We start from the raw sequence: 15,816 nt of genomic DNA on the forward strand, positions 1-15,816 counted from the left end.
AGTTTTACATTGTTATCAAGACAAATGATCATAGTGAATTTAAACCTAACATTTCCTAGAAATCTCATCTTTCTTCTTATGCAAGATATTACAAGTCCCAACAAAAGGAACTCCAGATCACCTTATAAAACTCAAATATTGTACCACCTTCCATTTGCTTGAACAAAAATATAGTATTCTTTTTATCCCTACATCATATGGAAAGCTACATGGAGTATGTTTCAAAAAATTTATCTAGAAATTTGCATTAAAAATTAAGCACATATTTGTGACATTGTTAGAGGCGTTTTAGTTATCTATCATAAAAGCAGGACCACTATGAGCCACTGATAGTGCCATTCCATTCTTCACTTTTTTACATAAGATTTTCCTCTTGTTTTCTGAAGACTTTTCTTTTTTAAAAAGGGAAAGTTGGAGGTCTTTTGAAGTTTTGAGCTGAACATGGAGAGTAGGAGCTTGGTTGCAAAGAAAAAATAAATAAAAAGTGAAAATCATAGAAACTATCTCCATCCATGAAAACTGTTCTTGGTAACATTATATCCTGAAGGAAGTTGCTTTTATTCTGTGCAATTCTTTTTTTATTACTGCCTTTGATCAGATTTTTATTAAAAATTTTATGTAATTCTTGATTATATTTTTCTTGAATTTCCTTAAAGTCGACATTTCTTTATAAAGGAATTTTCTTCTTTGCTGGTTAGCCCTGTTGTGCTTTTTACCTTTTCTTCAGCTTTTTTTTTGGTCTCAGCATCCATCCAGGTGAGGTCATCTAATGTCTGAATGAAAACTTCCCGGATCTGTGCGATCAGATCTTCAACCTCAAACCAAAAGAACGGAAGGTGAATTTAGGCCATTTGTCAATCTTTTGTAGCACAAATTTAAAAAATTAGAGCTATAATTTGTCTTTATGTGACTCAATAATATATTAATAAATATAAATATATAGACAAACTATGACCTGAACAAATGGATATATGTGGAAAATTACTGTGTTATTATCAATACTTATGATTAAATAGGTCTTAATATATGCATTAGTAAAAATCATGTTTAGAAGGTAATGATCTGCATTATCATAAAAGGACATAAAATATTAGTTGTCATTACCATGTGTAGTTTAGTAAAACATGAAGAAGCATATCAATAGGTTCATCAGCCCTTCAAGTTCCATTGTTTTCATTTCAAAAACAATGACAAATGGAGTACATTTCTTACACTTCCAGGGAATGTGGGTTTACTTTTTAGGTTTTTGAGAAAACTCTAACTCAACTGGGGCAGAAATGGGGACAACTGTAACTGAACAACAATATAAAAAGGAAAACACTAATTCCCGTTTAATTTTGCTAACAGAAGAGTTTACAAAGGACTATGCCACCAGACGATGTGACTATTTCCACAACCTACTGCTTCTGGTAAAAGGACAGCTGGTTGTGGACTAAATAACACCAGGGTCAGAAACAAAACCAGAATGGGATTTACTGTGAAATAATGGCAAATTATGATTCAGAAGTTCCCTGGCAATTAATAAAATGTTGGCCAACTTATGGACAAGTGTAACTGCCCATCAATGCAAACAAAGAACTGATAATGTACTGGGCTGAAAACATTACCACATGTTTACTGTCTCCAGCAAATGCTGCGTTTACATAAAGCCTTCCCACAGCATTTTCCATGTTCCCGTTGACGTAGTTTGCACAGCGTCTCCAAGTCGCTGTTTCTGATGTGGTGCCATAAAGGGCCTATGAGAGAGAGAAAGGAGATGGTCTGGTCAGGAGGAAGATGGCTGGGGCACGGTGAGAGCAGATTTCTCAGGACTCTATTCTTTACGTCTCCTAAATTCTTGCAATATTCATTGCATCTCCTCACAAGGCAGGTTCTTGCTTATGATAAAATGCAATCTGATTGGATCATTTACTTATATATGATCTGAAAATAAAGTATATTTTCAGTACCTGTCCCTGTGGAACTTTTGGTTACTACACTTTAATATCCTTCTAGACAGCTTCAGAAAAAAGCAACAACCACCACCAAAATAATCCTTCAAAACAAACAAAAAATAACACTGCTACCACTGCATGATCATAAATGTGAGATGATGTTCAATGAACACATTGGGGCAGAAATCTGTTACACACACAAAAAACCTGTTCTTATTTTTTTAATGGTTTAGCTGAACTTCCGGTACTTAGAGGAACTTAATGTGCATAAATTTAAGTACCACTAAGAGAACTAACTTAGGTATGGGAGATTTAGCAAAACACCATTTTTACATTCTTTAATTTAAAAAATGTGTCTATATTTTTAAAGGGTAAAAACAAGAAAATTTCAATTAATCTGAGAGTTATTTCCTTTCCGTGATACCATCCAGTACTGGACACCAACTGTTTGCTAGAATTTCTCCTCGCTCAATCCCTTCTGCCCTGGCCCCATACAACAGGACTAAAGTGATGAGTGTTTCAATGTAGGTACAGCCTAATGAAAGGCGTCGAGGTTGTCTCCAGCCAGGTAGGTGTGTTCTCAGGGCATTGTCCACGTCAGTGCAGTCCATCTGTGTGCATATCTAGTGTGCTACAAATACCTAAAAATTAGAGTTAACTGAGACATCCTTGGGATTACTTTTTAACATGTGAAAGAAACCAAGCCAGTGTGTCTCATGAAATGCTCACATAGCGAAATGCGTATCCTTTCAGGGTAATGTCAATCATGGTGCCACAGTAGACAAAAACAGGATGGCAAAACCCATAAAAATGGGCTTTTCTAGACATCATAGCCTAAATATGAGCAAAACAATCACCGTTTGGCATTTTGTCTTTTGGCAAAGTCTCCATATTCTAGCAGTGTACATGGAACCTTCATAACCATGTACCTCTTTATGTTTTAAGTCTTAAGAAAAGAGAGATTGTTTCTTCACCTTGCGGAAAGCATTTCTGGATTCCTTGTAGGTTCTGCTGAGGCTGCTTACAAGATCCATTATGAACCGCCAGGACATTAAATTTTGAAGATCTCTGTATAAAAAAACCCACCACCCAGCAACAGAAAAGATGAGGCTGCAAAGCTTCTAAAGAGTGATATTAAATGTAAACTCTGAGGACATGGGCACTCTGATATACCTACCTGGCAGAATATTTGGTAAGAATGAGCTTAAGTTTGGTTAAATAGTCTGGAGCATAAACAACCACTTCTTCCTCATTTGCAATATTAATATTCACAGTTGACATAATTTCATTTGTGAAATTTGACCAGCTGAATGGCTGGAAAAAAGCAGGCACAAAACATTCAGTAATTATGAATTTCTCTTCCTGATTCCAACACTCAATTATGGTTCAGGGTCAGACAGGGTTAGGGTATCAGCTGCATCACAATATCATTATCACAGTTGTCGGTCGGATACTCGTTTGGGATTTTCCCTCACTTGTTTCAATTGGTTTTGAATAGTAATTAGTTCTGCAACATGATTATTTTCATAACAGAATTAAACCGACCATTTAAGAACAAAAGCAAAGCCTCTAAGCTAGAAATTAGGCTCGATGTCATCTTCTTGGTCTAATCGATATTTTAAAAAGAAGAAGAAAAATTTAGCTCTAAAAAATAAATCTCCCTTGGTTTATGCAAACATTTAAGTGGGTATAAAGAGTTTATCTTTTAGAAGTGGATGTTAATAAACAGCCACTCCAACAATGATGTATCTCAGTGGCCACCCTGCCGGGAATGAAAGCACATTAGGGTTGTAGCAGAGGCGCAGTGAGTCATGTCCAACGGAGCCATCAGAGAGGGTCCGGTGAAGCCACAGCACTGCCAACACCGGGTGTGCAGACGTACGACTTTCACAGCTCAGAGGCTAGGTTTGGAGAAGCCAAAAGTCGGAATCTTGCCTTTTTAAGGCAAGATTTATCCAATTTATCGCTCAAATCCTGTCTCCCACCATCCACCACTACCATTCAGTGTCCCAGTTAAAATTCAGACAGAAAAAAGACACACACAATGCTTCTGCAAGGATTTAAAGCAAATAAAACAGAGAAAACTGCTACTTAGGTTGCAAATTATCGGAGGAGAGATTTAAGATTGCGCCTTTTTAAGGCGAGTTTGTAGATTTTCCCATGGTGCTGCATTATTTCTCAATTGTGTGCCCCAACTAGTCCCCAAGTACGCATGAGTAGTCCCCAAGTACACATGAGTAGTCCCCAAAAGAGATAATTACATACTCGCTAATGAATTACAACTAAGCAAAAGGATGTCGATTTCTGTTTATAAATGGAAGCTATAAGACAGTTCTCTTATTTCCTGCATTCTATTTCTCCATTATGGCTCTGAACACCTCCATAGATGCCTTGGTGAGAACATAGCAAGTTCTATGAATAAGTTAATATTTTTAGGAGTTAAAAGGACTTGAGTGCATTTATTATCTGCCTATGCAACTCTCATGTCTATATAATGGTCTTTCAAAAGGATTTTCAGCTTTAATATATTCCAAACCCTTTCCTATGATCCTTCCCACCACTACTGCAGAGTTGGTTTTAAAGGACTTTTACCTTTAAAATTCCCTCTAACTACATATAAATATAATAGTTTCAAATTGTTTTTTCTCAGGTCCTGTTGTGAAGTCACATGCTTGGTGTGATCTAAATTCATTTGATATTCAGTATTTGTAATAAATAAATCATTTTAACATTTCGAGGTTATGTTTTAGAAATGGCACAATAAAAGAGTACATAAACCTTGCTACTTACCTTCCCATTGATCTCTAGTGAAAAGTTATTTTGGACCTGGGCTAAGGTCATTTTGTTATAAAGAAGCATCGGGTCATTTCGATTTTCAGGTTCATCTGTAGCCTGTGGATTTATATTTTGTTAATTAGTTTCGAACTAAGAATTCTTTAGGAGAATAAAACTATATTTGAGTAAAAAAGAAATATGAGATAGGTAAATATACTTTAAGTTCTGTGCTTGTTTTGTAATTTATTTTGTCATATCAAAAAAAGTGAAATTTAAGTATATGAAGTAACGATGATCAAGATTTGGCTGCAGTGTTGTATATAAAATTTCTCAAAATCTTCTTATATTTTTGAAAACGGCCAAGCCACATGAGCCACATTCGTAGGCCTGCTTCCTCCCACGGTTGAGGGCCAGCCCACTCGTGTCTGTTTTGTGTTATAGCAACTGTTTTAAATACAGTCACCTCCAATTTATCGCTCAAATCCTGTCTCTCACCATCCACCACTACCATTCAGTGTCCCAGTTAAAATTCAGGCAGAAAAAACACACACACAATGCTTCTGCAAGGATTTAAAGCAAATAAAACAGAGAAAACTGCTACTTAGGTTGCAAATTATCGGAGGAGAGTGCAGCACCGTGTATTCCTGTGACCGTCCTTATGTCCTGCCTAACCAGTTGAGTGCTCTATGCTTAACTGTGTCCAGTTTTATTTTATTTTATTTTCATTGAATAAAGAGAAAAAAAATTGCAGTGACAACTTTTCTACTAGTGGCCAAAATGAGTAAAAGCAATTTTCAGTGAGAAGAGACAAAAGGTCAAAGTTTAAAACGGGAATTGTTTTTCAGTGACAATTGCTCCAATTTCCCCTTTATCTCACTTATTTATGACTTTACTTTAAAGACTGCTTAGTGAATGTCTCCTCCATGCAACAATAAGCTGGAACTGTTGGAAATACATAGGTGATTCAAAGATGACTAAGGTAGCAGCCCAAATTCAGAGTCTAAAACACAGAAAATCTGGGCACAAATAATTCTGAGATACAACCACTGGAATGATGAGGGTGATTGAAGGAGAACATGGTCTGGGAAGGTGCAGGTGGTAAAATCTCAGGACAATAAACTGTTCTCCTCTAATAATTCCGTTTTCCACACAAAGCCACATGTAACCCACCAAACTTCCATTCATCCCACTGCAACCGCAGGCAAAGCCTGGTTCTGATGGGAGATTTTTGGTTTCATTAGTCCTCGGAAAGCTAAAATTGTTTTTAAAAATGCCCAGTCTTCAAGATTCTGATGGCAGTGACAAGTAGATAGAATTTAGGAGGACGGGTTGTTATTTGCGATGTCAGAGAGAGCTCTCTGTGGCGAGACCAAAACTGAACACGGGCTCAATCAATAACCTGGATGCTGCTTCAACAGTTTCTCACCTGAGGCTACAGACCCATTCAGACAAGAAAACACTGACTCAGACTCCCAGAATTCACGTGGAGCTAGAGGCAATTCATGAATATCCCCTTTGGGCTCTGCTGATGGTTCTTCCTATAAGACCTCCCCTGAGCTGAGTGAGCCACAGGCAGACTGAACTCAGTGACATCACATAGTCATGTGACCAAGTTCAGGCGCTAATACTCCTCAGCAAAGGGATAGAGATAATCTCTGTAATCGCAATAAACTTCTTTTTAAAAAAGTAAAATTGTGACTATCCAGACAAAAACAGTTTTGCTGAATAGTTTAGCAAGCAAGTATATCCTGATTCTCAAGGACATCACAACCAACAGGTTGTAGTTAGAATTATGATGTAAGCCACTTATAACAGGTAATTATTACCTATTAATCAAGTATATCTAGTTTAATATGTATTAAGTTTAATGTGTCTCTCGAATGTCAGGGACCCAATTTATTATAAAATGCTACAGTTCTAAAGATTCTCTTAAAGTTAATGATCCTTTACTAAGCTAGGCATTTTTTATCACTTGGTTAAGGAATTGCACCTTTTACTTAAAATATGAGAGAAAAAAGAAAAAAGAAGTGGTTGGCATTATTCAGTGTATCAGAGATAATAATGTTTTACATTGGCAATTTCTTTTTCCAATTCCATAACTTTATTCATTTCCAGGGAAAGCAGGCTTTCATTTACGGACAGTCCTCTCTCCTGACGAATCAACTTGGCCACAGAAATCATAAAATCCACGTATGCGGTACAAGCCTGCAAGAATAAGTAACAGTAAGTGTCTGGCAAACCTTCTAAATATTCATCACAGGACTTTAACTTAAAAATTTATTTTCAATTCCATATTAATTTCTGCTAACAGGTAAAGCACAATAAAATAGATATCTTTTCCTAAATCCTAAAAGAAACGACCTACATGGATTCTCAGAAAGTCAATGTGTCTGAATTAGAGCAGAAGAATAAGGCATCACTTTGAAAGTACTAAGTGATTCATAACTGCTTGGTTATGAATATTTTGTAATTTTCAATTTATAGTAGTTATTTTAAATTGTCTTGATAAGACATCAGTTATAAAATACTTGATAAACATTAACCCAGTATTTTTCTTAAATAGTAATTTATTCCTTTACCAAATTTCCTTTTCTTAGCTTTTCTCTGCATATATATATATGTGTGTGTGTGTCACACACTCATGATGCGATGGCCACAAACTCATATTAATATTATTAGGACCCCTTTATATTTATCTCCTCTGGTCAATCAGTATTTTTTTTAATGAGACTACATTCTTATGAACTTCTCCAAGACAAACCTGTGGCCTTTACTTAATTCCACAGTTGGCTCTCATTATTATAAAATTTCTAAGATACCATAGATTTGGATATCAGCCTTCTTCTAAGACTCCCAAGTTTTTTCATTTTATCTTCAAATACATTTTAATTTTGTGAAGGTAAGCTGTAAACAAGTTACATTATCACACTTTTACAGAATACATAAATGCCTTAAAGTTCAAAGTGGCATTGACTCCAGGAAGTTGAATGCCACTTTCGTAAACCTCAACCCATTGTCATTTAGCCATCATTATCTATCAACAATTATGATAAATCATGATCCAACCTCATTAAAATTTACTCAAAACTGAAGTTCCCAGCACCAGCTGGATGACAGACAACATGATTACAAGAGCTATGCCGCACAAATCTGGGGTCGATGGGCACATCTGTGCTGCTAGGATCTGGTTGCAGGGTAAATGCCAAGGAAGGCTGTCCAGAGCTTAATGCCTTCACAGCTGCAAGAGAGTTTTATAGCTCTTCCAATGGACTACCAGCGATAGGGGTGTGCTACATTCACTGCGAATACAAAATCACATCTCAATTTACAGTGACCCATTAAAGGGATTAAACAAACATAAAACTCATAAGGAAATGAAAATGTTCTATCAAGCAAGAACAGCAAAATGTACAGAGTTATTACCAATTTGAAAGTGCAGAGGACACCTTTAGGTAAAGTTTGGGCACTGGTATTCCCCGACCTTTACTAAATACTAATTAAACAATTTCCTGGGGAGAGGGCTCCTTCTTCTATGGATACTCTGTGATTCAGGGGCTGTCTAGCTAGCATCTCTATCTATGGATTTGATGCTCAATAAAACAAACTCGTTTTCACCCATGAGTCTATATACAAATCTAATTACTAAGGTACTGGATAATAGAATGATTTTGTTAGTATTCATGACAATCCTATTCTTTTTCTACTCAAAGGTAATCAGAATTCTTGCTCACTTTGAAGTAAACAATTATGTCTGAGTTTATACCTCACGGGACCAACTATTCCAAAATATAAGCATGCAGTGTTTTTGAATTAACCTTTTCCTACTCAAAGGTAATCAGAATTCTTGCTTCTCTTTGAAGTAAACAAATATGTCTGAGTTCATACTTCATGGGACCAACTATTCCAAAATATAAGCATGCAGTGTTTTTGAATTAACTACTTCAGATCATATAAATTCATCTACATTCATCAGGGGATTGTGACTATGAAGAAAATGGTAATTTGAATTTTTCAATATCAACCTACTGAGATTTTTTTTACTCTACAAAGGGTGCTTTGTGTGAATCACATTATTTTCTTAAACAATAACAACAATGTTCTCTTGCACTTCGCTGATTCTGCAAACTGATTCTACTACAATATCTTCATCCGTATAGATGTATCTAAAGACTATGGAACCTGGCATAAGGTAAGCACAGTGATGCATGATGCTTCTAGTCTGCTGCACTGGTCAAGTTTCCCAGAAAACTGGAAGCACTAGCTTCTGGGATCCTTGGATATTTACTACAGCTACTTGGAATACACTGCTTCCTTTAATGAGCTTCATTACCTGGCAAGTATTCCAATGTGACTGATTAAATCACGTCTTAATATCTTGATTATCTTCCCCAGCTTCCAAATTTATGTAGCAGCTGTCAGAACACACAGGCTTATTGCTGCTTTTAAATCCTTTCTACAAGATGTGATTCAACTTAGGGTTTTAACTTCCATCCCTGAGCCACTTCTAAATGTATAAAATGCCAAATGACTGTAATTGTCATAATTTGGGGAAAAACTAATCAACACATATTTTAACATTTAAATAGTACACTGGCAGAATATTTTTAAAATTGAAATTCAGTGTTATGTTGGTGTGTGAGTAAGACAGCAATTAGTTATTAGGACAAGTGCCAGAGTCAGCCATTTTCTTTGAATCGTAAGACAACTTAGTTCAAGCCTTGACATAGAGAATCCTGTGAAAAAGAAACCCACCTGAATATCTGTGTAGCTCTTCCTTTAAAAATAAAACATTGTAAATCCCAGCGCTTATACTAGCAGGTTCAGAGATGACAACAGCTGGGTAAAATCCGTAATAGCAGTTTTGTGAGTTTTTAAATTACACAGTATCAGTGAGGTGATATTTAGCAACATCCAACACCATGAATTATTACTCTAATTAGAACTATCTTCATTTTGCAGGACCAAGCAATGATATGTATTCATTAGCTCTGTTGAGAAGTTGCCTTCTCCAGCCTGTATGCGAAAGCTGATATTTGTTGGAGTTGCCAAAGAGGAAGGAAGCGATGCCATTTGACTACCATCCTTCAAACTTCAGAGTCTTTGTTAACCTAACAGCAAGACCCAGGGAAGAACAGATAGCCCCCGTCAGACTGGCTAATATTTGGGTACCCTAGTGTGCCAACAACCTGTGGGCCAGGATTTTCACTTCCAAAGATTCTACTCAAGGACACCCAGCTCTTACCAATTTTCTGCCTTCCCCTTTTCAGGGAGAAAACTGACATAATGTGAAGCATGATGTGACTGAGAAGTTCCAGAACTCTACTATTCCTAGCCACTGATGCTGGGGGATACTTAGTAGTGTTACACAAGAAGGAACACACCGAGGACACACAGATGGAGAAACGGGAGTGAAAAGGATCCACTGTGGACTGTCCTGGGGACTGTTTGGAGAGCCTGCAGATCCATGAGAAATTATTATTTAACTTCTAAGGTTTGTTGCCTGTGTTTCAGAAGCTGCATGTAGTTTTTCTTTACAAACTTGGTTGAGTCAATCCCCCCCAAATTCTCTTGTCATAGTCACTAAGCCCCAAGTTAAAAAGTCCCTTTCTGTTTTGTTCACACAGAAACCTGGCCTGGGTGAAACCTCCTCACCTGGTTCCCAGAAAGGACACAATGAGGTCAGCAGTTTCCCCTGGAGGATCTGTTTGCTCAAGTCAACCAAGCAGCCAGAGTGATTTTTTAAACAAATAAAATGACATCTAAATTATCTACCTACTCCTACTCCAGTCATTCACCTTCATAAAGGTACCTTGTTTTATTCCCTTCATGAAACCACTATCTCCATCTATCTTATTTCCTTAAATTAACTTGTTCCTTTATTGTCTGTCATTTCCCAGTAGAACACGAGTCCCATATGCACAAGGACATTTTCTGCCTTATTTCCCTGCTTTCCCTATTGCGTAGAAAAGTAACTGTCACACAGCAGAAGCTCAGTGGATATCTGTTAAGTTCTAAAAAATGAAGTTAATTTTTAGGTATGTTAAGTAAGTTTCACTCACTCCCTATGGCATCAGACTATTGCTCTCAGTCCAAGCCCAGAGCAGTTTCTTTCAGCTTGTACTTTGGATAAGTGGGCAGACAAAATCCTTCCTAGGTTTAACTGAGTTTCGGCTTGTCCCTTCTTACCTATAGGGCAGTAACCTCCGCTGGCGCACTTTCCTGAGTAGGTCCAGCTTCGAGAACACTCCTGGTCATCTTGTTCCATCTCTGATCACCCTGGCCATGTTGCAAGTCTTTTATCCTCACTTCTAAAACATTTTCACTTTTTATGAGTCCCCAGTTTTTCTAAGAGCGCTACATTTCTTCATGACTCTGCATCCTTCTTGCCTGCCAGTTCCTAGGCATTATATCCCACTGCTTCCATACTCCGACTCTGGCCTCACCTCCTCAGGCTCTCATCTGTTGGCCCATGGGTTTTCTCATATTCCTTCTAGCCCAGAAATGATCTGCTCAAATGGAAATTTTGTTGATGTGTACACAAATAAAACAAATCATGATGGACTTTCTTGGCGTGTGGATGCAGACATTAAGTATGGCTACACAGAGCCGGTCACTGGCCCACACGAGGTGGTCTTCAGGTTGGGAACCCACTACTTGGGCTGGTTCTACCTCCTCAGAAAAAACACAGAGCATAAATACCATAGCTCTATAAGTCAATTATAGTCAAACATTTTGGGTTCCCAACCTACAGGTTTCCTTTGAAGGAAGACAAGAACAAGCCTGATGAACCAAAGAGGTTAAAAAAGGGGAAGCTTTGACACCAATTCCAGTTCACCCCAATACTGAGTTTAGAGATTCTTCTAAAAGTGGGTGATTTTTCAAGGAATCTTATTGTCATCATTCCTTTCAGTGAATCAGTAGACAAGTGCTGTTTCACAGGGAGTAGTTGACTAGTTTCATTTTAAAATTTCATAAATGGGCTGATTACTTTTTATGGGCAATGTGTATCTTTTATATTATTTTCCTAGCATGGAAATTTATACACTTGTAAGGGATAAAATTGTTTAAAATCTCACTAGTTACATCTTTTAAGGTAGCAGTGTGTCATTAAGTCATCTCCAGATAATCAGAGTACCTCAGAAATCAGGTTTTATCTCTTTAACAAGAGCGACCCAGCATGAGAAACTCATTGATGAACCCATTTTGAGAACAGCTCCTCTACCATGACATTTAGAAGGTTCTACTTATTTTCTGGGAAAGGGAGCTTCATACCAGAAGAATCACACAGGTAAATCCAAACTGGTAAGACACGTCAATTTTTAAGTGTATGCATTTGTACAGTATTCACACAGATGCCTTTATGGCCTCCTGCCTAATACACATATTTGGCCTACACAACATAGAGTTAACAATATTACATTATAAGTTCCTTGAATAAGATGGTGTTTATCTAGTCTTGTTTGGCAACTTGTACCATGCACATGAGCTGGCTTAATTAATACTTTTAAATGAGATTTGCTCTCAGGTGTTTTGTAGAAACAGCACCACCTGGAAGGAAAGCTAGACTGAAAACCAAGAGACAGAAAAACAGCAAAGTGGGCGACAGTAGCTATTTTTCCTCTGTCTTATAACAGAAACCTCTATGTTGTTTTTTTATTGGCAGAACTGTCAATCAAGGGGTCTCCCTTCCTGGGTCATAAAGATGAGTTGGCACTACCAACTAGTTCATCAGAGGATGCAGTTTCCTGGACACAGTGGTTGTTTGAAGGAAGAGCAGATGTCTCAGATAGGGTAAATCGGGGTCATTTTTAGAAATTGCTAAATGTTAAGATGGCTGGAGTATCTTTTTTCTGGATTGTGAAGCTACAAATGGTTATCTTCGATGCCACATGAAGACGGAGTGCTAAAGAAGGAAGCCGACACAAAAGCAAATAGAACCTAGAGAATGAGAAAGGGTGAGACCACTTGACTGAACCCCTGGGACCACCCATGCCTGGTTTGTCTCTAGAATTTCACAGTTAAGTGAGACAAACAAAAGCATTTTTTCTTACAAAATTTGAGCTAATCAGAGTAGGTTTCTACTTCTTATAATGAATGTTTCTGGCTAGCACATAGATCGTCTAATCTATGACTTTTAAGCAAGTCATTTTACTTCTCTGTTCCTTCATTGTAAAATGAGAGGCTGGACTAAATCCTCTAATGTCACATTTAGCTTTTAAAGTCTGTGCACAAGCAAACTTAATTATTAAAGCGAACATACAACTCTGTCATGTAAAAAATATAAGGATATAAATCTTTGGGTTTCTGTTTCCTTAGGACACGTTCCATCTCTTCAAGTGAAAGGTAAAGTACTAAAAAATGAAAAGGAACTGAGGTATTTAAATTTAGAACAATAACCAGAGGAATACAACATGCATTTCTCAAAATATAACATTTAAAACTACCAGAATAAAAGCACACGATAAGTCTGAAAGGCCTTTTAACAAAAGTAAAGTAGGTTTTGTCTTAAAGGAAGAAGGTGCAATATAGTTCTTGAAAAAATGCATTATCTATTTTCATGTTAGGGGTGGTGTCATGAAACAAGGTACTTTACCAGGTTATTGCCACATCCCAACACAAAAATTCCATTCCTAAGGTACCAGGAGTGAAAAAAACGCTCCTGTGAAGTGGGATGGGCTTTCTTGTTCACATGAAGTCTCAGAACCATGGAAGATGATTTCCTGGAGGAGCTGCATACTCATAAGGAGGGATCAGAAAGAACCTGGGGAATGATCTCAGGGAAAGATTTTATCAAAGAGATCTATGGTGCTTTAAAAAACATTTTATTTATTCGTTTTTAGAGAGGGAGAAAGAGATGGAGATAAACATCAATCAGTTGCCTCTTGCATGCACCCCAACTGGGCAACCCAGGCATGTGCCCTGACCAGGAATTGAACTGGCGACCTTCTGCTTTGTGGGATGATACCCAACCAACTGAACCACATCAATCAGAACAGATTAAGGTGCTTTTGATCAAAGAGGGGGCGTGACTCTCCCTTATCTCCGGCTCCTGAGGCATCTGTGCAGAGGCCGATTCCACACCACAGTTTCAAAATCATTGCCTGGAAGGCAGAGAAGCAAGGCTTCTCTAGTCAAAGACAGCACCTTTTTTGGTAAAAACAAAGTTGGTGACCTCATGTCCATTTTCAAAACATCTCTTGGTTATTTTCAATAAGATAATGTAGACTGCAAAAGTATGAGACTCACTGAATGTAAATATTTCAGGCAAATTGACTATAGCAAAGATTGAAAAGAAGAAAAAGAATACATGGTTTATAAGATGCTCAGGAAGTATATTCCCTTAGCTGTGGATGCACTGGAGCTCACACTGGCTCAAGAATCCAGGTGAGAACTAGGAGGGACCCCTAACAAAACTGGGTTCTTCTCTCCTTTTTCTTTCTTCCCTGCCATCTTCCCCCTCAACCATTTATCCACTGAATCTACAATATTTATGTGATAATTACTAAGGGCTAGAAACTGAGCTGGGTACTGGATGCAAAGCAAAGGATAAGTGAGATACAGCACTGCTTCCACAGAGATTACAGTGTTCTAGAAAAAAATAACATTAACTTGAAAAATATATAGAAACCCATATACTATAGGAAGATAGAGGTATCTAATCAAAAGTTCCAAGAAAGGCCTTCAGGAGGAAGCAAAATTTGAAATTAGATTTAGAGGGTAAGAAGAAGAGGAAGAGGGCTGGACAGGTGGCATGTACGTGTATGAAAAGTTCTAGGCAGAGGGAATAGTAGACATAAAAGCTAATAAGTGAGACAACCAGGGAAGACCTGCAATACGCTGATACACTGGTATGAAGATTTCTTCCTGCTTTTTAATGTCTCTACCATGTAACTTCTCCACTAGATATTATCTTGTCATTCTAAACTTTTCACCATTTTTTTTCTGTGAAGCAGTAAAACAGAAAAAAATACTCAAGGTAGTAAGGTAGATGGCAAACTAGAATTAGCTTCTACTTGAAAGCTGGCTGGGGATGCACAGGAAACTATGTGAGGAATTTCAGGTGGTAATGACTGGGGGAGAGTAGTGAATATCATGAGAGAAAGAAGAAAAAATTGTATTTTATTCCATGCATGCCTAAACAAATTCACTCCTTTTATCCCTAACACTCCCTGAGAGAATAGATTTTAAAAGAGGAAAAGGGTACAGAAATATTCTGGTAATTACTCATTCCCAATATGACAATTAGATTTTTTCTCATATGCAAACTGCCTTCAACTGGAAGGATGTTGCTTGGAATTTGGAGCACTGGGTAGAGAAGTATTCTGTGGTCCAAGGTCAGTGGGAAACAGTGTGGTGACCAAACAGCCATAGTTATGGGACACCATCACGGCAGCGGTGCTGTGTGTTTGCTAGTCTAATCCAGATCATCGGATGGCACATAATTTGACTGATAATAACTTTCAAGGTTGTAAGTGCTTCTGAGTTCTCTACATCATTTTCTCATCTAAAAAACTCTACTCCTAAGAAGAACTACTCTTAAGAAGGTGGAAAGATGAAATGGAAGGAGCAATAGACAAGTTCTATCTGCGGTTCTATTACTGTTTTGCTGAGTGTTCTGGGACAATGAACTCTATAAACACAATATATTACTGATCCTACTTTGTTATTCGACAACAAATATAGTATTTTCTTGACCAGTGGCTGCCAGCTGAAGTGGCAGAGACGGCTACATGTTGTTAGCATTCAAGCTCCTCTTCTTCTTTTGCTAATAGAACCTTCCACCACAAACTGAGTTTTAACAAAGCATATACACGACTACCCAGCTTAAGACTACACTTCTCAGCCTCCTTAAAATTTAGTTGTGGCCTCATGAAAATGCTTTAGCCAATGAAATGTATATAACTTCTTCATCGCTTGCATAAAAAGAAATGGTTTGTCTGCCAATTTCTCTTTTTTCCCCTGGTGGCCTGAAATGTGAATAAGGCATTGGTGAACCAACTTTGACCAATTAGACTCATATAAAACGCTATTAAGGTTAAACATCACAGAGAGCTGTGGTCTTGGTCATTCTCATGGAGCAGAGCTTCCTACCTCATTTGAGCTTGCT

At 37.6% G+C, this 15,816-nt stretch overlaps 1 protein-coding gene across 4 annotated transcripts in view; it reads right to left on the reverse strand.

Annotated features, from left to right (window-relative positions):
• MME (membrane metalloendopeptidase) overlaps positions 1-15,816 on the reverse strand; it is a 91,348-nt gene that overhangs the window by 37,675 nt on the left and 37,857 nt on the right. For all 4 annotated transcript variants that reach the window (XM_037134431.2, XM_037134433.2, XM_037134434.2 and 1 more), the window contains exons 9-14: positions 6,780-6,914; positions 4,725-4,826; positions 3,112-3,248; positions 2,909-3,002; positions 1,608-1,736; positions 717-815 (exon numbers count right to left, since the gene is read on the reverse strand). In XM_037134431.2, the coding sequence (XP_036990326.2) occupies positions 717-815; positions 1,608-1,736; positions 2,909-3,002; positions 3,112-3,248; positions 4,725-4,826; positions 6,780-6,914 (696 nt within the window). The remainder of the gene's footprint in view (positions 1-716; positions 816-1,607; positions 1,737-2,908; positions 3,003-3,111; positions 3,249-4,724; positions 4,827-6,779; positions 6,915-15,816) is intronic.

This window comes from Artibeus jamaicensis, unplaced genomic scaffold (assembly GCF_021234435.1).
Source record: "Artibeus jamaicensis isolate MK-2021 breed Jamaican fruit bat unplaced genomic scaffold, CSHL_Jam_final scaffold_474, whole genome shotgun sequence".
NCBI lineage: Eukaryota > Metazoa > Chordata > Mammalia > Chiroptera > Phyllostomidae > Artibeus > Artibeus jamaicensis.